At 36.4% G+C, this 22,492-nt stretch overlaps 1 protein-coding gene across 1 annotated transcript in view; it reads left to right on the forward strand.

The window, feature by feature from the left end:
* The window catches only part of ADAMTS6 (ADAM metallopeptidase with thrombospondin type 1 motif 6), a 320,979-nt gene that overhangs the window by 278,597 nt on the left and 19,890 nt on the right, over positions 1 to 22,492 (forward strand). The window contains exons 20-21 of the mRNA XM_058563973.1: positions 3,760 to 3,889; positions 15,931 to 16,135. Coding sequence (XP_058419956.1) covers positions 3,760 to 3,889; positions 15,931 to 16,135 — 335 coding nt within the window. The remainder of the gene's footprint in view (positions 1 to 3,759; positions 3,890 to 15,930; positions 16,136 to 22,492) is intronic.

A 22,492-nucleotide genomic window follows, 5' to 3' on the forward strand; every position in this document is an offset into this window, starting at 1 on the left:
TTTTTGATCAAAAAAAATTCTTTGATACCCATTTTAGAGAGTTTAAAGTAACTATGTATTGGTAATGGCATCTTTGTACTTAAATTTTGTAGTATGAAACCATTAATTTTTTTTAAGCATAGAAAAGGGATTGCATTAAAAAAAAGTATAGAATTTACATGTGAGTAACTTTAGGTGTTTAAGAATAAAATGTAATTAGTGCAGTTTTAAATTTGACCAAAAAATTCTGCAAAACATCTGCATATCTCCAGGGGACATGGACACTAAGCCACTAGAATTTTGTTTTTGATTAGGCATATACTGACTCGTCACGTGGACATTTTATGGTTTTGCTTATAGACTATAAGTCTTTAGATTTGAAAGCATAATGGCTTTATGTAACTGGATGTAATTATTCTCGTCAAGGTTTAAATCAACTTCTTAGCAATGTTCTACAGATTACTTTAAAAGAAGCTATGTACAATAGGCTTGATCATATAAAAAGATTCTAAACTCAGTCATTTCTCTTGTTGACTTAGTTTAGATTATTTACAGTTGATTTGTATTTTCTACTTTCTAAAGCTAAAAGCTGCATTTTCCCTTAATCCAAAAGTATGTGTTTAAAAATCTGTCCAATTGGATTCATTGGTTTAGAGAGTTATCCTGTTGCTACTGACTTAAAAAAAAAGTCTGTAAACTTGCCAAGTGTGGGGGTAAAAGTTGGAAGATTTGTGTGCTGTTGAAAGAAGATAGTTCTGCATTGTAGGAAGATTTGGAATAGATTACTGGTCTAGTCAATTCTTGAGTGTGAAATACCACTGTCTAATATAACATTTTAGAAGAAAATTAATAAAATATGAATGCAAGGAAAAATGCATCTTCATAAAATATAGAGTAATTTCAGCTGTTTATTCAAGGACTTTAATTTTTACTTCATAAAAAAACAATGTTCTGAAATTATGAAACTGAAATGAACATCAAAACACCCTAATTCCTAATTTTTGAGAAGTTTGGAAGGCATGACCAAAATTAAATCAATTTATAATTCTTAGCACTTAGCCCAATATCTCATAAGAAGCACAGTGCCTTGTGTTTAGTAACTATTCTCTGTTGAATGAATGAATGGATGAGTGAATGAATGAATGACCTGCCAACCACATTTAGCTGATATTTTTAGTTTGTGTACTATGTAATTTTAAACTAATTATTGGATCCCACCAAAGAGCAAAATAGCCTTGAAAATAAGGGTACAAAACAAAGATATGAGATTATGGATAATTTTTATTTTGTTCTTTCTGGTTTTGTGTATTTTCCAAATTTTTAACAAATGTCATGTAGCTAAATCTTTTCAAGATACATATGTGGCTAGAATTTATCTTAAAATCAGGTAGCCATTTCACCTCTAATAACTGTCTCATCTGTGATTTAAATTGCAGAGGCCTTTCTTTTACATTAAAGGCTACTTTTGAAAACTAATGATAATCAAACAACCTTTCTAGGGTTAATTTAAAGGAAGTAGAATTTTATCTTAACCTGTAGAAGCTGAATTAATGTTTCTGCCACTGATACAAAGCAACATCAGTTCTATTTTGTAGTGTTGAAAATGTTTATCCTTGTCTGAAAAACAATCAAGATACTAAATCAAATGCCGACTTTCTTGTTGCAAGTAAAATCATATTTTTTTGTTATTAAACATATTTATAAAAGTTGGGTAAAGTTGTAAGTCTTTTGTGTAAGTGAGTGGTTTGCTTCTCCCTCCTCCAAGTATAATCATATTTGAATGACTTAAAAAATAAATAACCATGCTAACCTATAAAAACAATTCCCTGCTCTCCATGTAAGGAACAAAATATTGAACCCGGGTGGATGGATGTTCTGAGCCACTGTGGCGGTTGGTAGTTGAATCCTATGACTAATAGTAGAGATTTTTGTCTAGGTGGGTCACATGGACTTAGTTATCTGCCCACTGGAATGACACAATGGGGAGATATCTGATGAATATTGTGGAACATCTGTGAATGGATCATAGCTATGCCTGATGTGAATCATTCTTCCCTCAAAAATCTAAAGTTTAATAGTTAAAAAATTCCAAACTGTTGTCTCATAAACTGAGATATTTGGCCTATTCTAGGGGTTGGGGGGGAATGAATTGAATACAACACATACTCTAAGACGTTTTGCCAGTAAGTCGTTAGGCTGTTTTAGACCCCTAAATTTAGGAAAACCTAAAAACTTGTTGAAGGTGATCAGATCAGTAAGAGCCTTGGGTCACTGCAAGTAATAAAATATACATTCTTCAACTGCTCACCCCATCATGGAGGCTACAGGACTTAATTGTTGTCCCTGTCAGGGAAATAGATTTCCCTGTCTTTAAATTCAAAGGGCCTAGTTGAAAGTGTGCATAGCATGATGACTGAGGCACACTCCCTGCAGCATTTCCTTGACTCTTAAGGGACTGTGGGGGAAGCATTTGGCGTGTAGCTCTTTCAGTGACAGTTTCCTTCACTGAATGATCCTGTTTCACATGATTTCCCTGATTTGGGATCAGATTCTTTTCTTTAGGGTACTAATAAAAGCAACTGAAAAAAAAGGGCAAAGGGGGGAAGAAAAACTGAAGGTTGTGTGGGACTGGCTAGGTGTGAAGCTGTGGTTTCCCAGGTACTGCTAATGCTGCTTTTATGCTCTTTCTGGGTAATTTTGCCTACCTAGTTACAGAGATGGGGTGGGTGAGTAGGGGGATAGCTTAGTTTGTGCTTTTAGTTCCAATTCCAGAAGTAACCTGCTACTTCCGTATGATCTGGAACATATAGCATTGTCTTGTGGTTTGACTTTTTCTCTGATACCTTAATATACCTGTCTTTGCTTTTGATTCCTTGACACTAAAGAGAACATGGGTCTGCAGAAAGTCTATTCACCAGGGATGTTTACAATACGAGTGTGTTTGTGTGTGTCTTTGTATTTTGTGAAATGTGAGCAAGTTGTGGTGGATATCTTTCCCCAATAAATAAAAAATATATATTTAGATTTTTACAAATTTTTTATAATGGGAATATTTTTAGCTGTGGCAAATAGGTCACATAGACCAATTTTTAACAATAAGATAAGAATTTTGTAAGTTAATATTTGATGGAATATGTATATATCGATTTGACAATGGTGTAATCAACAGGGGCCAACTCTGTTAAAGCAATCAGACTAATGTGTTGCAGTCCAAAAGAGGCCCACTACAATCTCTAAATTCTAGACTTTCTGGTCTTTTAGAGAAATAAATCTATAAATGGAAGAAAAAAATGAAATATGTGAATGTGGTGTGTTCCTAACAAAGACTAAATTGATGAGGTTTGTCCTACAAAATGTCAAAAAGTAAATTTGTCCCTATGGTTTTATTTTCGAATAGATATACAACCAGTTTTGCACTGAAATGTATATTCATACATTTTATCTGATAATATTTTGGGAAAATGAAGTTTGGCTTTTTTTTTTTAAGGAAAGCATGAAGAAGAGTATGCAAATGGGAATACTAATTGTTTAAAATTACCAATAATTTCTTTTCTGAACTTGAAACAGTTATGTTTCTAATATAAGAACAATAATTTTCCCTAAAATTGCAGTATAATGACCAGGACTTCTCTCCTTTTTAGAGAAGCAGTCAAATGTTTCTGGAACAGATAAGACAGCAGCGATCCAGTGAGGTTGATTTCCCACAGAGGAAAACTATGCATACCTAACTTACTAGAAGATAAATGACTCTTTAATTAATGATGTCTTCCTTTTCTCAAGGTGTCCAAAGGCAAGAGGTGGTCTGTAAAAGGTTGGATGACAACTCCATTGTCCAGAACAATTACTGTGACCCTGACAGCAAGCCACCTGAAAATCACAGAGCCTGCAACGCTGAGCCCTGCCCACCTGAGTAAGTAAGAGAAAGAAGTGAGAATTATTTTCTTTAAGTGCAAAGAGAAAACATTAGATATTCATACTTGGAAACATACATTCATATGATATTAATAAACTATACTGAGAAAAGGGGATAAAACATCACAGAGGGTGGAATTTTGATGCCCCTTTCACTGAGCAAAGATTCCTATTTATCCATAAGTTTCAGTTATTACCTACTTTAAGACAGGAACTTCAGGAGTTGGTTCTGACACAGTGCTGGAAGTTATCCTATTTCATCACTTCTAAGGCACATATCTTTTCACATTTTAATATCTCTGAAATTGAGATTCATCTGGCAGTTGATAGTGGCTTACAATAATAATCAGCATTATTTTTTTCTTTCTTAATGGTACATAAAATAATGGTATCTGTGATTCAATAAAATACAGTAGATTCGTGTGCAGTCCTCTCTATTCCAGATATTTAGGATAAATATCCTAAAGCCCTAAAGACTTTTAAAATGATCTAGAAATATTCTGCAATGGAATATCAGTGCTTTAATTTGCTGACCTTGTTTTAAGTTCTGTCCACTAAGGCATCCTATCTTTTGTGAGTTGGGCATAGGCCTTAAGGTATACTTCAGTCTCTCTGTTGATTAACTTAGCAATTACAGCTTACTGTAAAGGGAAGCACAAGGAGAGAACCCATTCATCTTAATGATGACTTTAAAAAAAGTAAAATTTAAAAATATGAGACCTGATGTCAATGAGCCATACTTTATAATCTATAAGAACAGGAAGGTTTCTTGATTGAGCAAAAGGCGATGATTATGTGAAAAAAGATAAAGATGCTAAGTTGATCATGAAGATGTTGATCTTTATAGGGATTTTGCCTCATTGACAACTGCAAGACAGAATATGTGTGAATGGCATTTTATTTTTCTTTGAGAAATCAGAGTAACCATTATCCCCCTGGTTAACTAATTATTCCAACATGAAATTGATAAAGAAAAAGACAGTAAACAAATGAATTTATATATCCCAAGCTCTCTAGAACTGGAGAGGAAAGCTCTATAATGAAGCAATCCCTTTTCCTGAAAATGGCTACAGTGGAGTCACAAAAACCTGGGACTTAAAATGGATAAAGAGGGGCTGGCCCGGTGGTGTAGCGGTTAAGTGCACGCGCTCAGCTTTGGCGGCCTGGGGTTCGCAAGTCCGGATCCCAGGCGCGCACTGACGCACCGCTTGTCAAGCCACGCTGTGGTGGCGTCCCATATAAAGTAGAGGAAGATGGGCATGGATGTTAGCCCAGGGCCAATCTTCCTCAGCAAAAAGAGGAGGAGTGGCATCAGATGTTAGCTCAGGGCTGATCTTCCTCAAAAAAAAAAATAAATAAAACGAATAAAGAATTCAGGTCCCTAATATGGTTAAAGCAAGATGCATTTCTTAATATTTGTTCCGACACAATAATGCTCTATGAACTTTCATTGTCCAGAGTCAGTGTCTGCCAGGATATTTGAATCTTTTTTTTTTGTGAGGAAGATCAGCCCTGAGCTAACATCCGTGCCCATCTTCCTCTACTTTATATGGGACGCCGCCACAGCATGGCCTGATAAGTGGTGCGTCAGTGCGTGCCAGGGATCCGAACACAGGCCGCCAGCAGTGCAGTGCAAGCACTTAACCACTATGCCACGGGGCCCGGCCCAGGATATTTGAATCTTAAAGGGAAATATTCACTACTAATCTCTTGGAAAAGTTTAGGGCAGTGGCTACCAAATAAGGAGCACAAGGAATCTAGAGTGATAGAAGTTTTTACTCTAAGACTTTTTAAATTTCATGTCTCTTCTTTTCAAAATGTGATCACTGTGTAACTAATTCCTTAAGATCCAGGAATGGTAAAATATAGAAATATGATCTGTGATATGTATTATAAAGACAAGATGTTTAATTTTCCTCTTTTCTGCCAATTATGTTTATATATTTAACTCAAGAGAGACTGGAAAACTATATAAAACAAAAAGTGATGCTCAAAAATCATAGGCTAATTTTGTTCCTTCCCATGTTTCCAGTAACTTCAACATATTTTCATGAAATTGTACGTCTCAACCCATCAAGTTAATTCCCTGACACTCAGGATTTTAAGTATTATATTTGGCATTTGATCAGCCATTTAAGGCATCTGAGTGGGCGTGGTCACACCTGTTCTATTTTGGCCTCAGCTTTTTTATTTGTTTAAGCTTAAACGCTATTCGAATATCCTTTGAGATTTCAGTGGTTGGTCATTGCCTCCCATATATTGTGGGACTGGGTATTACACTGGAGTTTTTTTCTTAACAGTTTAAAGGTAATTGACATATTTGAATTAACATGTGTAATTAAAATTGTTTCCTATCTCCTTTCCTTTTATAATTCTGAAATAAAAAGTTATTTATTAACATTTTTTAAGTTTGGAGGTGAAAGAATAGAATTTGAAAAAGAAAAAGAGAATATGAGAAAGAAAATTTAGGCTGACAGTTTTCTTTTTTGGAAAGAGCTAAAGAAATATATTTAAAATATTACTTTTTATTACTCCATTTTTTTCTTAGCTCCTTCTTAATTTATTAAGAAAATTCAAATTCCTTTGAATTCAACTATGAAAGAGGAAATCTTAATTCTTTAGAATAGTTGTTGTATATAAGAAGATTCTCAGACATTGGTATTATAGACATAAAAATCGTAGAAAAATAAATTCAATAAGACTTTAAATGAGTGTGGAAGAAAGGAAAGGAGATACCTTTCTTCAGATGATAGATAATGTGATCATTGTATTTGTTTTTTGTAATACATATTAAAGCATACAATTTTTTTAAATGCAGATAAATAAAAAGAAGAAAATTAAAAATCCCTACAATACTTTAATACCACTGTTAATATTTTGGTGTGTATATTTCCAGTCTTTTTTCTATGTCTACATAGACATGTGTATATAACAAAATGGTATTATACTATTTATCATACTTTGCAGTCAGTTCTCAACATATTTTGAACATTAAATATCTTCTACAACATTTAGTAGGTATGTCATTGTTATTTAAATCGGTTTTCCACTGTTGAACAGTTTTGGCTGCGTTCTAGCTTTTGATCCCTTACAATATCACAGCATTAACCATTTTTTGCTACTAAAACTTTGTTCTCTATAATTATGCCCTTATGCTAAATGAATAGGAATAGAATTTCTGCTTCTACTGGAAATATATTTTAGTCTTTGAAACACATTATTAAATTGTTCTCCAGGAAGAATATGTGAATGTATACTTCACTAAGTATATAAGAATGTCATTTCCCTGAACTGAACGACACTGGGTATTATTATTTTAAAGAGAATCTTTGACTATTTTATGGGGAAAAAAGCCTTGATATTTAATTGTTGTTTTATTTTGTATTTATTGGGTTGCAGATGAGGCTGAACATTGAGAAATTATGTTCAGTGGCCCTCTGTATTATTTCTTTTTTGCTTTTCCTCTTCATGACCTGTCCCATTTTTCTGCTGAAGTATTTATAATTTTGTTATTGATTTGTATGAACTCTTAATGTATTAAGGATATTACATCTTTTATCTGTGTTCCAAGTACTTTTTCCTACTTTGTCATATGTTTTCCATATTATTTATGGTGTTATGATCTAGTTTTACTTACCAAAGTTTTAAAATATTATATAGGAAAACTATCAACATTTTTATTTATTTCATTGGTGTAATGTTTAGTAAGGCGTTACCCACTCTAAGATTATATTTTCAAATTTTTTTTTTAATGTTAACTTTAATCTATTTGAAGTATATTTGCCTGCTTTGAGGAAAGGATCTATATTTATCTTCAAGTATTATTGCTTTCCTAATACCATTAATTTAAAATCTTAAGTGTTATTTTTTTTATCAGAAAGCATCTTTTCAAATAATGAAGTATTTCAAATGTCTTTTAGCCATATTGGAGACTTTATAAGTAGAGTATGGGAAAATAGAGGGCAGTAAGATTTATCCTTGTGTTGTATAAAGAAAATGAGAGGGGAGTAGGAAGAATAGACAAAAGAGGCTTTGGTAGAGAAATAATAAGTGTTTATTTGGAAGACCTTAAAAAGCCAGAGGAAGCCTTACTGGGAAAAATTAACGTGCTCAAAGCAGCAACTCTTTTATGGGAAAGAGTATAGTAGTCAAGATTGGGACAGGAAAAAAACAAGATTCTAGAAGAATTGAGTGAAAATGGTGTGATTCCTGACAGAGGCTTAAATAATTGGCAAAAGGAAAAGGGAGGAGTTGACATTAAAGAGCATGACTGATAGGAAGCTAGTGCCCCACCATGAGAAAAGGAAGTAATGCTGAGTTGGAATCTGAAGAGAAAGGCCAAGAGTTCAGTTTTGACCGTGCTGTCTTTTAATAGCAAGAATATTTCTATATATGACCTCACTGAAGAATCCTTGGATACGAACATTATTCCTGTATGATACTGTGGTTTTTAAATTTGTGAAAATCAGAAAGGTGAAAACAATAGAGTACCATATATTGTGATAATACTGTGACCAAAAATTGAAAAAACATTTTTTAAGCAACTGCAACGTGGAAGGCAATGTGCTTTGGGAGAAATGGTTCCTTTTCCTAAGGACAATCTAGTTTGGTAAATAAATTAAAAAATAACTATAGTAGAAGGTACATATGTTAAATATAATGAGAGTTATGAGCAAAATTGCAAAGGATGCTCAGACTGGGGAGAGATTTTTACCCAGGTGCTAGGTTTTATTTAATGGCATCTTTTATGATATAATGTTTAACAATTATTTTGAGTCACTGCACCCTACTCATGGACGACTATAATCTGTTATTTTAAGTTTAGAAAAAGATTCATCAGAGTTCTCTATAAAACTCCAAAATTTAAGACCTGGGAAGAATCATAGAAATGTAGGCCAACTCCCATCATTTTACAGATGAGGGTATGCTAATCTCTGGTGATGTTTTTCCCCGTACAGGCACACCTTGGAGATATTGCAGGTTCAGCTCCAGACCACCACAATAAGCCAATATCACAATAAAGCGAGTCACACAAATTTTTTGGTTTCCCAGTGCATATAAAAGTTATATTTCCACTATACTGTAGTCTATTAAGTGTGCAATAGCATTATGTCTAAAAAAACAATGTACATACCTTAATTAAAAAATACTTTATTGCTAAAAAATGTTAATCATCATCTGACCCTTCAGCGAGTAGTAACCTTTTTGCTGGTGGAGGCTCTTGCCTCCATGTTGATGGCTACTGACTGATCAGGGTGGTGAAGGCTGGGCTGGCTGTGGCAATTTCTTAAAATAAGACAACAATGAAGTTGCTACATCGATTGACTCTTCCTTTCATTTCTCTGTAGCATGCAATGCTGTTTGATAACATTTTACCCACAGTAGAACTTCTTTCAAAATTGGAGTCAATCCCCTGAAACCCTGCTCCTGCTTTATCAACTAAGTTTACATAATATTCTAAATCCTTTGTTGTCATTTCAACAATCTTCACAGCATCTTCACCAGCAGTAGATTTCTTCTCAAGAAACCACTTTCTTTGCTCATCCATAAGAAGCAGCTCCTTATCTGTTAAAATTTTATCATGAGATGGCAGCAATTCAGTCACATCTTCAGGATCCACTTCTAATTCTAATTCTCTTGCTGTTTCGACCACATCTGCAGTTACTTCCTCCACTGAAGTCTTGAACTCCTCAAAGTCATTCCTGAGGGTTGGAATCAATTTACAAACTCCTGTTAATGTTGCCATTTTGACCTCTTCCCATGCATCACGAATGTTCTTAATGGCATCTAGAATGGTGAATCCTTTCCAGAGGTTTTCGATTTACTTTGCCCAGATCCATCAGAGGAACCACTCTCTATGGCAGCTACAGCCTTAAGAAATGTATTTCTTGAATGATGAGATGTGCAAGTCGAAATTACTCCTTGATGCATGAGCTGCAGAATGGATGTTGTCTTAGCAGGCATGAAAACAATTTTAATCACATTGTACATCTCCGTCAGAGCTCTTGGGTGACCAGGTACATTGTCAATGAGCAGTCATATTTTGAAAGACATCTTTTTTCTGAGTGGCAAGTCTCAACAGTGGGCATAAAATATTCAGTAAACCATGTTGTAAATATATATGCTGTCATCCAGGCTTTGTTATGCTGTTTATAGAGCACAGGCAGAGTAGATTTAGCATAATTCTTAAGGGCCCTAGGATTTTCAGAATGGTAAATGAGCATTGACTTCAACTTAAAGACATCAGCTGCATTAGCCCCAAGCAAGAGAGTTAGTGTGTCCTTTGAAGCTTGGAAGCCAGGCATTGACTTCTCCTCTTTAGTTATGAAAGTCCTAGATGGCATCTTCTTCCAGTAGAAGGCTATTTCATCTACATTGAAAATCTGTTGTTTAGTGTATCCATCTTCATTAATGAGCTTAGCTAGATCTTCTAGATAACTTGCTATAGCTTCTACATCAGCACTTGCTGCTTCACTTTGAACTTTTATGTTATGAAGACGGCGTCTTTACTTAAACCTCATGGAGCAACCTCTGCTAGCTTCAAACTTTTCTTCTGCAGCTTTGTCACCTCTCTCAGCCTTCATAGAATTGAAGAGTGTTAGGGTCTTGCTCTGGGTTAGCGTTTGGCTTAAGGCAATGTTGTGGCTGGTTTGACCTTCTATCCAGACCACTAAAACTTTATCTCCATACCAGCAATAAGGCTGTTTCGCTTTCTTGTTCGTGTGTTCACTGGAGTAGCACTTTTAATTTCCTTCGAGAACTTTTCCTTTGCATTCACACCTTGGCTAATAGTTTGGCACTAGAGTCCTAGCTTTCAGCCTATCTCGGCTTTCTACATGCCTTCCTCGCTAAGCTTAATCATTTCTAGCTTTTGATTTAAAGTGAGAGACATGCAGCTATTTCTTTCATTTGAACACTTAGAGACCATTGTAGGGTTATTAATTGGCCTAGTTTCAATATTGTTGTGATTCAGGGAATAGGGAGGCCCGAGGAGAGGAAGAGAGACGGAGGAATGGCCAGTCAGTGGAGCAATCAGAACACGCACAACATTTATCCATTAAGTTTGCTGTTTTAGTGGATGCAGTTCATGGTGCCCCAAAACAATGACAGCAGTAACATCAAAGATCACAGATCACTATAACAAATAAAATAATAATGAAAAAGTTTGAAATATTGCGAGAATTACCAAGATGTGACACAGAGATACAAAGTGAGCAGATGCTGTTGGAAAAATGGCACTGACAGACTTGCTTGATGCGGGGTTGCCACAAACCTTAATTTGAAAAAAAAATCAAAAAACTGCAATATCCATGAAGTGCAATAAAGTGAACCACAATAAAATGAGATTATACCTGTATACCAGACATCACTAACTTTGCAAGTTACAAATCAAATGTCTGGTGGCACTTTAATACTTCCAATTTTGTTTGTTTCTTTGACACATTCTCAACTGCTACAATTTCAGGGATGTTTATTACATTAATTTTTTAAAATTTAGAAAAATATCTCAACTATGGAATGTTTAGGGCATAGAGGATTCTGCTTAATATTAGTTTCATTTTCCAATTAGCTGAGGAATGAGCACATTTTTTGTTTTTTACCAACCTTTTGTTCAGAAAGTTTTTCTAAAAACTGGGAAAGTTTCAGTATCTTAGTAAGTAGTTAATACATTACATACTTGAATCTCTCTTTGAGTAAAGATATTATTGTCAAATTCTGAGACTTTTTTTATTTTGCTATGTTGTGTTTATAAAAAGAGTTGATAATTAGACATTTGACTCTGGGACAGAGGCTGGGAAATCTCTCTCTCTCTCTTTTTTAATCCAAATATCTACTATGATAGTCCTCCCTTTCCTGCAGTTTTGCTTTCTGCAGTTTCAGCTACCCGCTGTCAAACGAGGTCTGAAAATATTAAGCAGAAAATTCCAGAAATAAATGATTCATAAGTTGTAAATTGCACACAGTTCTAAGTAGCATGATGAATCTCGCACCATCCTGCTTCTTCCCTCCCGGCATGTGAATCATCCCTCTGTCCAGCGTATCCGCACTGTGTACGCTACCCGCCCATTAGTCACTTAGTAGCTGTCGCGGTTATCAGATTGTTGTGGTATCACAGAGCTTGTGTTCAAATAACCCTTATTTTACTTGATAATGGCCCCCAAATGCAAGAGTGGTGATGCTAGCAATTTGGATACACCAAAGAGAAGCTGTCAAGTGCTTCCTTTAAGGGAAAAGAAAATAGCATATATAGTGTTTGGTACTACCCAGTTTCAGCCATCCACTGGGGATCTTGGAATCTTCCCCTGAAGATAAGAGGGGACTACTGTATCAGTTTATTTTCACATGCTCTGCCATTTTCCTTTAAGTTAAAAAGCAGAAATAATATTCTGGTTTTATGATGGGTTCTTTCTGGTTAACCTAGGTTGGGGCAAAATTTTTTATAGTGTCTCTTTTATTCCCTCCCCCCAGTATTTATTGTTTGTTCTATTAATGTACGGATACTGTAGATCAGATTACATAGGCTGCACCAAGCCACTCATTTCAGACACTCAAACACAAATCCCACTAATTGTTAGCGTCTAATGAATATGAAGGCACGTGTAAGGATGAAGACAGTTTGATCACTGGGTGTTGGGAAGAGCTCAAAAAGAAACAGCCCTGGTATTGTTCAGACTATAATGATTCAGCAATTGATATTCCCAGAGAGAATTTTTGTGTTCATATTTTCATGACCAAACTTGGAGGAAAAAAAGAGAAATAAGGAGAATGTCATCAGAGGGTCAAATACACGGAGAGTGAAGGTGAAGAGAGCAGTGTGTCTTAAACTGGACAGGAGAGTGGAGAGACTGAGACAAGTAGATGCAACAGTAAAATTGCAAAACTATTTAAATAACTAGGGTGTGATTTAATCCTTTAGAGAGATGTGAGAAGGGATGATTTGGTAAGCAATCAAGATGCAACAGGAACTGAATGTGAGGCCTGAAATCAGAGTTAGAGTCAGAAGGGAAATTGGGAGGGTAGGTAATACTTTTACTTTCATACATTCCAAGTTAAATGCTAGAGTGATGCATCTAGGCTAAGAGATGGTTGGCAATAAAAGGGAGGAGGAAGAATAACAAGGCAGAGGTGGCCCTGACCTCGTGCAGCAAAGAACAGCTACACCTCCTGAGTCACTGCTGTTACTCTGGGCACCTGTGTTTAATTTGAAGGCCTCCATCCCTCTCACATTATGAGACCTAATGAGATCATGGCTGGAGGTGCTATGACTGAACTTTTTGTGGCTGAGTTATACACATTTCTGTTTTATCCCCTAATCTTAGTGATGAAATCACTGTTGAGAATTGAATCAGAATTTCACTATGGCTGGCATACAAGTTATTATTCTCAGTACACATTTTCCTCTTTACCAAAAATGGTACTAACAACTTGGGATCATATTCATCTGTGGAAAACAAAATGGAAAGAATATGAAAATCACTTTAAATCTCCTTTGGAAAATGACTTAGAAAAAAATGTTAATGTTAGATTTTCAGGATTAAATTTTCATTCTTCAAATGAATTTTAGGTTGAAATCTTTTAGGTTTTGAAGAGATATATTTTAAGTTTGAGAAACTGATTAATTACAATATTTCTAAATGCTGATTTCCCTCTATAAGTAACAATAATATAAATAATAATGAACAAAGCCACTGTGGCTTATTTGGCTAAGTACAGGCTCAAATTTAGGTTATTAGTACTCTGACTTCACTAAGATACTATCTTCCACATACAAAACTGGCATAATGAGCTAAACTCATGGAAATAGTGCAAAATGTGTTCTTAGGCTTTCATACTCTTCTCTCTGGGTAGTCTCCCAGCATGAGCATGTCCATTGAGGATAGTTGCACGATTTATAATCATGGATTGAAGAAAATGTCTTGTGACCTCATGCTCGGAACCTAGATTCTACTATTTAGCGATGTTAAAAATGAAATTCAGTGGAAATAGCAATTGATGGGTACTCTGGTCCTAGTTCTATCGTTGCTACTTTCATGATTTTGGAGAACCATTTTCCTAACACTGGTCTTACTTTCTTCTTCTATAAAACAAAGCACAGGGCCTTGAATATAGTAGGCATCCAGCATGTATTTATTAAATTAAATACAATAATATATCAGTTAGGACTTGGGTTGGAAATAACACAACTTCAACTTCAGCTACCTTCTGCACATAAGAGGATTTATTGGTTTACATAACAAAGCTGAGGGAAGTATAAGAGTGGACCTAGCTTGAGGAATGGCTGGAAACCAAGGATTCAAACACCATTAGGACTCTCTAGTTCCTGTGCGTTCTTTCAAATCAGCTAATTCCACTTGACAGGAAACATGGCCACCTGCAGCTCTTATATCTTTATATACCTTTGTGAGCAGAAAAGGAAAGAATCCCTTTTGCTCTAGTCAAGATGTAAAAATTGTAAAGCCAAATTCTCATTGGTCTGATTTGGATCATGATTCACATCCCTTGGACCAATTAATGTGCCTAAGAGAGTGAGTCCTGCAGAAGTAGTACACACACCAAAAAACCCCTGAAATTATCTATATATATGAAAGTTCATTTATGACCTTAGGGTAAAAGAGTGGTATACCTAGAAATGTGAGACATGTTCATTTTGTTAAAACATTTTAGTTTCTTCTCACATTAGGTGTGTAGAAGTGTTTTTACGAGTAAACAGGTCAAAGCAAGGGAACTCCATGTTTTCATACAGCTAGCTCAGGGCTCTGCACTTGGTGCAAGTTTTTAAAGACGTCCATGTCTTCAGGATGGATACCTGGCCTTCCCTGCCCCTGGAAGGACAGTAAAGGTCTTCTATTTTCTGCAGAGCCTGATGTTCATTTATGGGAATCAGAAAACAAATCTCTAGCTTTTTGTGGTCATGTAGCACAAAATCCTTAATTGTGGGAGACTCTGCCTCAACGTAATAATACAGCTACTGTTTCTTATTTGTTGTATGCCAGACACAATGTTAGAAGCTTTCAGTGGTGTGCTTAAGCCAGCTAGTGCTGGCTCCTGAGACCCTTTTATTAGCGTGTCTTCTCTTGTTCATGTTCAGTATGTCAAGGTGGTAGCTTGAAATTGGTGATAGTCAGGTATTTATGCCACAAAAATTGACAAATGCAACAAATCAGGACTCCCTACCTCCCATGAAGAGCCATTTGTTAAACATTTAACAGCTTCATATATATTAACTTACTTAATCCTCATGACGATATTGTGATAGATATTGTAATCCTCATTTTAGAAATTAATAAAAAAGAAGGAGAAAAATCAGAGGTTTAAAAACCCATAGTGCAGGGGGCTGGCCCAGTGGCACAGTGGTTAAGTGTGCATGCTCTGCTTTGGCGGCCTGGGGTTCACAGGTTCAGGTCCCGGCGCGCACCGATGCACCGCTTGTTAAGCCATGCTGTGGCAGCGTCCCATATAAAGTAGAGGAAGATGGGTATGGGTGTTAGCCCAGGGCCAATCTTCCTCAGCAAAAAAGAAGAGGATTGGCATGGATGTTAGCTCAGGGCTGATCCTCCTCCCCCGCCCCAAAACAACAACAATAACACATAGTGCAGGGCCAGCCTTGGTGGCCTAGTGTTAAGTTGGGCACGCTCCGCTTTGGCAGCCAGGGTTAGGTTTCCAGGTGCAGACCTATACCACTCTTCAGTGGCCATGCTGTGGGGGCAGCTCATATACAAAATAGAGGGAGATTGGCCACAGATATTGGCCCAGGGTGAATCTTCCTCAGCCAAAAAAAAAAAAAAACACATAATGCATTACTTGTCAGAACCTGGGTTCTGCCTGCTCCCAAGCCCATGCACTACACTTTAGAAGACAACTGACAGTGAGTTATCTTTTCCTTGGCAGTTCTCTCACTTGTGACATCAACCAACACTGACATGTCAGCTCTTCGAGGAAAAAGATGTAGTCCACTGATACAAGTGCCTTCGCTCAGCTGAAAACCTCTGGCTGCACTGAGAAAATGCTTTTCTGTGTTTCTTCCACTTCTTGCTGCAGGTGGTTCATTGGGGATTGGTTGGAGTGTAGCAAGACTTGTGATGGTGGAATGCGCACAAGGGCAGTGCTCTGCATCAGGAAGATTGGACCTTCTGAGGAGGAGACACTGGACTACAGTGGTTGTTTAACACACCGGCCTATTGAAAAAGAGCCCTGCAATAACCAGTCATGTCCACCTCAGTGGGTGGCTTTGGACTGGTCAGAAGTAAGGAAATCTGAGGCTGTATGTTTTGAGATGTCTTAACTATCAATACCAAAGCATTTAATATTAAGGACACCTGAGCATGTGAGCATCTTAGAACTCAACAAGTAAGGACTGCATAACAGTGAATTTGGCCATGTTATATTTTATTGCTACTTGTCAGGAAGTAAGGTTTTTTTTTGGGTCAGGGAAATCAGTGAGAAGCTAGTCATCAATTTGATTAAAAATAAGCCTAAAGTGAATTTGAAAGAATATTATAGTGAGTGCTCATATAAGTGGTTTTTCTCTTTCTTTACCATTCTTGAACAGCATCATAGGCTCAGAATTAGTGATACGTTATATCTTTTTTTCCAAGTAATGTTCCAGCCTAACTACAAAACTCTTAGATATGAGTCTTTATCAATTTATTATCACTTGTTATGTATCTATATACATTTTAATTGCTTCTGTTGCATCTGGGGAAGAAACATGGGGTTGAGGGTTATAATATACCAAAAAGTCAAATTTAGATTTTATCATTACTTCCACTTATATGATTAGTGAGGAAGACTTGACTAAGATAATGTTTTTCTGGCATATATGTATATAAAAGAGCCTAAAATAATCCAGAGGCCACAGAAAAATGGTCTTATGCAAAAGAAAGAGGTAGAGTTTATTCCTTGACTCCTCATTCTGCACATACACATATACACACTGTACCATTCTCCATATTTCCCAAAGAAGAGCTGAATCCTTCTGTAGTGTTGGTTAACGTTAAAAAGGAGTACCTGGCTATATAACTAAAGGTCATTCTTCCACGTTAGCAAAACAGGATGCATTTCCCGCTGGAAACATTGTGGTACTTGCTTTGGGTATTTCCTGTAGACTTCATAAGTTTGTTAAAAAATAAACAAATTAAACATTGTTCTTTGGGAACCTCTGGATGTAACTTTCCCCCGTGAATCTTATGGCTTGAGTGGTTTTATTTTGCTAGAGGCACGGGGCTAAAAGACGGACTGTGTTTAAGAAGGTACATGGAAATGGAGATTCTGACAAGTGGTGGTTATCTATGGAATCTTTGGCAGGAATTGAGAGTGTTCTCCCAAGTTTCCTGGCCATACTTCAGCTTCAGTAATTACATTCTGCCTACCTAACTTTTATGTGTGTTTCAATCAAATGTAGAGATATTTCCATAACTCAGTGGTTGTGGAAAACAGTATGAACTCTTCTGTTCCCTAATAGTGGGTGGATTAACTCCCACACTCATTTGAAAGATAAAATCCATTGATAAAGAATAGACATTCTACAGAGTTACACACATGTAAGTAATTATTTTACTTGCAATTCAGTGCCCAAGACCCTTATAGAAGTCCATAAATAGTCATTGACAATGATGACAAATTTGTCGTTGGAAAATCATAATGGAAGACCTGATGATTGGCTGCAACAGTTTTAGGGTTTCAGGTCAAGTCAGTAAGTATGACTGAGTGCTTACTAAGTACAATGGGATAAGCACTATAGAGAATACAAAATAATCCTATAAGCTTAGGAAAATAAGAAATATCTATGAAACAACTAGAGAATGATATAAGGCAGTGTTTAATGAAATGGTGGATTGTGAGGTATAAATGTATAAGTGATATAGAAATGCAGGGCTAAGAAGGTCAGAATAGCCTGGGGTAGGATCACAGTCTTTTTAGTTGATGGGAGTTAAACTGACAGTTTGAGTATAGGATATGAAGTAGGGAAGAGAATAGGAAAGCTGGAGAAGGTGTTCCTGATAAGAGAAACAACTGAATAGAAACACAAAGATCATGTGGTGAAAGTAGGATGAGAGAAAAGGATTTGTTTTAGAGAATAAATGGAAGATAAGATTGAATAAAATAGTGACAAGTAATAAGAAGGCTTGAATACAGAACTTTATACCACATTATCTTTCTACCAAAGTGGGGGAAAACAGACAAGTTGATAGGCAGAAACTAGAAGAAATTTCTGCTAACCACGAAAACAGTAAAACCTCCACATGTGCAGACTCATTTCACATTGGTCTCCTGACCTACACTTTTCTGTATCGTTGTATTTTTATTTTGACATAAAACAACCAAATATAATTACCTTGAGAAATAGCTTATGTATATTACTGTATATTTCCATTCTTATTACCATTTTAAGGTTTTCTTCCTAATTCAACCTCATATAGGTTACAGTTTACCTTACTTTTAGAATTTTGATTCTTATCTATCCAGTCTTAGAAGTGACTTGCTCAAATGGCTCTATGATGCTCTTAGGCACTCCTGGAGGCTGCCTGAAGGAATAAGAATAAGCTAAAGGGGCTTTTACTTACATTTCTGCCATCTTCTTTAAGATGGCTGAGTCAAAGCTTAGGGGAAAGAAGTGATGCTGAGGGCACGGAGTGAGTTATGTTGGGACTACCACCTTGGATAAAGCATTGGTAGCTGCTGTTGTCTCTCCACAGTGAAAGCAGGAAAACTATTCTGAGGTAAGCATAGGCCAAGAAATGCTGCCATGACCATCTCCAAGATTCTAGTTGAACACCATCAGTACCATCATCATCCTTTGTTCAGGAAGAAAGACATGATTTTTGCCCTGTAAGATCTCTCCTATTTATTTTCCAAAAGAGGGGGTGCACTCACACTTCCATTTCCCCACTTTATCAGGAAGCTCACCTCTTTCCTAGATGGGTTGAAAATGAATAAAAGTAAAGAGCATTAAGTGAAATAAATGTTTGAGTAGCTATGGAGAACAAAGTGAGAACAAGGAGCGTCCTCCACCTAGAGGAATGGAAAACCTCTTACTAATGAAAAGAGGAGGTCCCAGCAGAAGAGCAGGCAATGTTCAATCTCTTTCAGTTTACTTTTGCAAATATTTCACACAATATTCTTTTGACACGCCCGTGAAAATTTCCCTTCTCTTTCTGCCCCCCTTCTCACTTCCAACTATCAGCTGTCTGAGCTCTGCTAATCACAAGGGTGAGGTTCAACTGGTGAAAACATGTTGCAGCAAGAGGAATGTACCCTTTGACCTTTTCCTTTTCTTTGCTGGTTGCTCTAATAAAAAATTTCCATTGTTGCAAAGCCAGGAACCCTTTTTTCGTTTTCCCCATTAGTGAAACCCACCCCGTGCTTATAGTAAAAGAAAAAAAAAAAGCCACATTACCTTGGTGAGAAATGGCTCTTCGGCAGCCTTTTGTGAATCTAATGAAGCCATGGCTTTCGCATTTCCTACAATCTAGCTCCACTCTTGGGATCACCCATGCTTTGTTGGACTTAAATGGTTTTCTGTTTTTGCCCTCTCTTGGCAAGTAACTCTTAAAAGCATTGCTGCATACTGTGGATGGGCTCCAGCAATCCTAAACCATTCTTTTGATGTATTGGAATAGTTTCTTTTGACACCCACAGAATGCCCCATTGGAAAAGGTCTGTTTCTTGTACTTACTCTTGGACAAGTGGATGACTGGCATCACACTCAGTTGACTTTATAGGACTTACATTTAGGTAGCGTTACTTAAGAAAGACGGGGGGGAAATCTACCTACAAGGGACTGTGCTTTGTTTTAGAAGACAACTGCGACATCACCTTGCTAACCCCTAGGTTCTACTTGGTACTATAACTAAGAGAATTGAACTCACCTCTCCAGAGAAAACTCAGTCTAACCCTAAAACTTTAATGTTTCTATTCTTTACAAGTGAGAGACAAATTGTTTTCCTTGGTGTGGTTTCAAATACTTTTTTCTGAAAACTATGTTTTTTGCTTCTTGATCATAGAACATTAAGCTAAAGCATAAAAGAATCTCTCATAAAAATTACCTCCTATATCCCATTGAGATAAAAACAAAAAACAAATGATCTGGTCAGATTTTAAATAATTATGAGATTCTAATTATATGAATAAAAGAGGAAAAAGAGATATTTACCTGCAATAGGGAAAAATAGTGAGAAACAATTTTGCTAAATAATAGATTGTCCCCTGAAATAATATCTTCCATCCAACTACCTCATGGTTTAGTAAGAGAATAAATGGAATGGATTTTGATATTTATAACTATGCTTTAATCTAAAAAAATGAATTTTTATTACTGAACTAAGTATTGAATTTCTAATTATCACTATTTTTGTGTGTGTGTGTGAGGAAGATCAGCCCTGAGCTAACATCCATGGTAATCCTCCTCTGTTTGCTGAGGAAGACCGGCTCTGAGCTGACATCTATTGCCAATTCTCCTCCTTTTTTTCTTTCCCTAGAGCCCCAGTAGATAGTTGTATGTCATAGTTGCACATCCTTCTAGTTGCTGTATGTGGGATGCGGCCTCAGCATGGCTGGAGAAGCGGTGCGTCGGTGCGCGCCCAGGATCCAAACCCAGGCCGCCAGTAGCGGAGCGTGCACACTTAACCACTAAGCCACGGGGCCAGCCATAATTATCGCTATTGAATTTTACTGCATAGTCAACAAGTGCAAAAATATACCCTTTACATGGGTATAAACCAGTGATTATCTCTGAAACATTAGTAATCAAGTTAATGCCTATTAATCATATGCATAATCATGGCAACATTTTGCTTTTCTAGAATTTCTTATTTTTTCAGATAGCTAAATAAAACTGAGGCTGTCAGATGGGTAAACATATTTATTTATCAGAAGGCTAAAGAGAGGCAAAGAAGAAATGTAGGCTAAATAAAGCAAAGGGAAGAGGTAAAAATAAAAACAAGCTGAGGGACATCTCTGCTTGAACATCTCTGACCTAAGGTCACAAGAATTTGCAGGATAGAGTTCTACTTAGAACAAAGCTGGTCCCTGTGCCTTTACTATTTTTTTTACAAGTAATTTTTAAACATTTAATTTTATAATCACCCTTAAGAAGTATAATATTTGCAGAGATCAGAGTTGAGATTCTGACTATAGAGATGTAATATTTGTGGCTAGATCTGCAGGGCTCAGGGCTGGTGTATTCACTGAATCAGAATGTGCCAGAAATGTAGTTTTCAGTCATTCACTATTTTGAGAATCCAGTTGATTATCTCTCTACTTCTAGTGCTACAGGATGGAATATCCTTGGCTTATTACTGGAGTTTTGGCTGTAATTTTCTAAAATTATTTCGTGTCTCAGTAGAAGATGTCACTGTATCTTCAGCTTTGCATATGACTGCACATTGTCGCACAGAGGATTCGTGTCTTTGTACATTTATCTTTCACAGTTTTATTCTAATAGGAACCTGCTATCTGGGTTTGTCTGTACTTATCAGTGCTTCAGTTTCCCACCTCTAAAATGGATGTGAAAACAGTACTTCAGGAGGTTTCCATGAGGATGAAGTAGATTACAACACGCAAAAGACTTAAAACACTGCCTGACACTTAATAAATAAATATTAGTGTTGCTTTCTCTTTCATTCTTCTTCCTATTATTATCAATCTTATTTGTTTTGTTTTGGTTTTGGTTTCCTGGGGACTTCTCAGATACAAATGAATGAATTTTCTATCCTTGTCTTGTCTGCCTCCCCTAATTGTAAGCAGGACTTTGGCAAAGGCTCTTAGGAAAGACTGCTGCATATTACTACAGTCTTCAGATAATAGCAGAAGCTTCTTCCTACTGGAAAAAGATATTAGAATAAGCAAGAGATATATGTCCCAGGCTTTAATATACATATGCATGCTTTCAAAATGTGAAGGGAAGAGGGGAGTGTATTTTTCAATAAATGTTCCCAATATAGAGAACTAATCATAGCCTAAAATACTAAAACTGAATTCCCTATACATCCTATGTGTTCCTGCCTTTCTCCCTAAAGTCAGAAGTACCCTTCCTTCCTCTTGTACTTTACCTCAATTTACTTTTTATAATAATTAATTAATACTTCTCATGACTTTGTTTCTCCAATGCTAAGAGCTAAAGGAGGGGTCAGAAGGCTTAGGATTTAGTTCCAGCTCTACCACTTTGTATCTGTTTAACTTTAAATTGCTTAAGCTTTCCTTATCTGTAACAATTCTCAAAAATTTGTGTAAGAGTAATGTATTTGAAAGTATTTTGTCAACTGTGAAACTCGAATGGAATGTGAGGTAGTAGTGTTATTATTATCAATAATAATATTAAGCATTAAGAAAGTGACAGAAATCCTCTATAGCTTTGGCTTCTGACATTGGTGGATGGTAGAAGAGACTTGGTGTGAAGTCGAGAGGACTAGACACAAGTGAGGCAAGCTCAAGAGACTTGAATCAAGCTTTATTCATTCTACAGAAGGCATGATTGCACGACACGATTGCATATCTTGGTTTCTTGAAATATAAATTGATAGGGTGGTTGTGAGGATTAAATGAGATAATATATGCAAGGTACATAGTGTAGTGCCTAATATCCGGGAAACACTCAGTAGGA

Source organism: Diceros bicornis, chromosome 20 (genome assembly GCF_020826845.1).
Source record: "Diceros bicornis minor isolate mBicDic1 chromosome 20, mDicBic1.mat.cur, whole genome shotgun sequence".
Taxonomy (NCBI): Eukaryota; Metazoa; Chordata; class Mammalia; order Perissodactyla; family Rhinocerotidae; genus Diceros; species Diceros bicornis.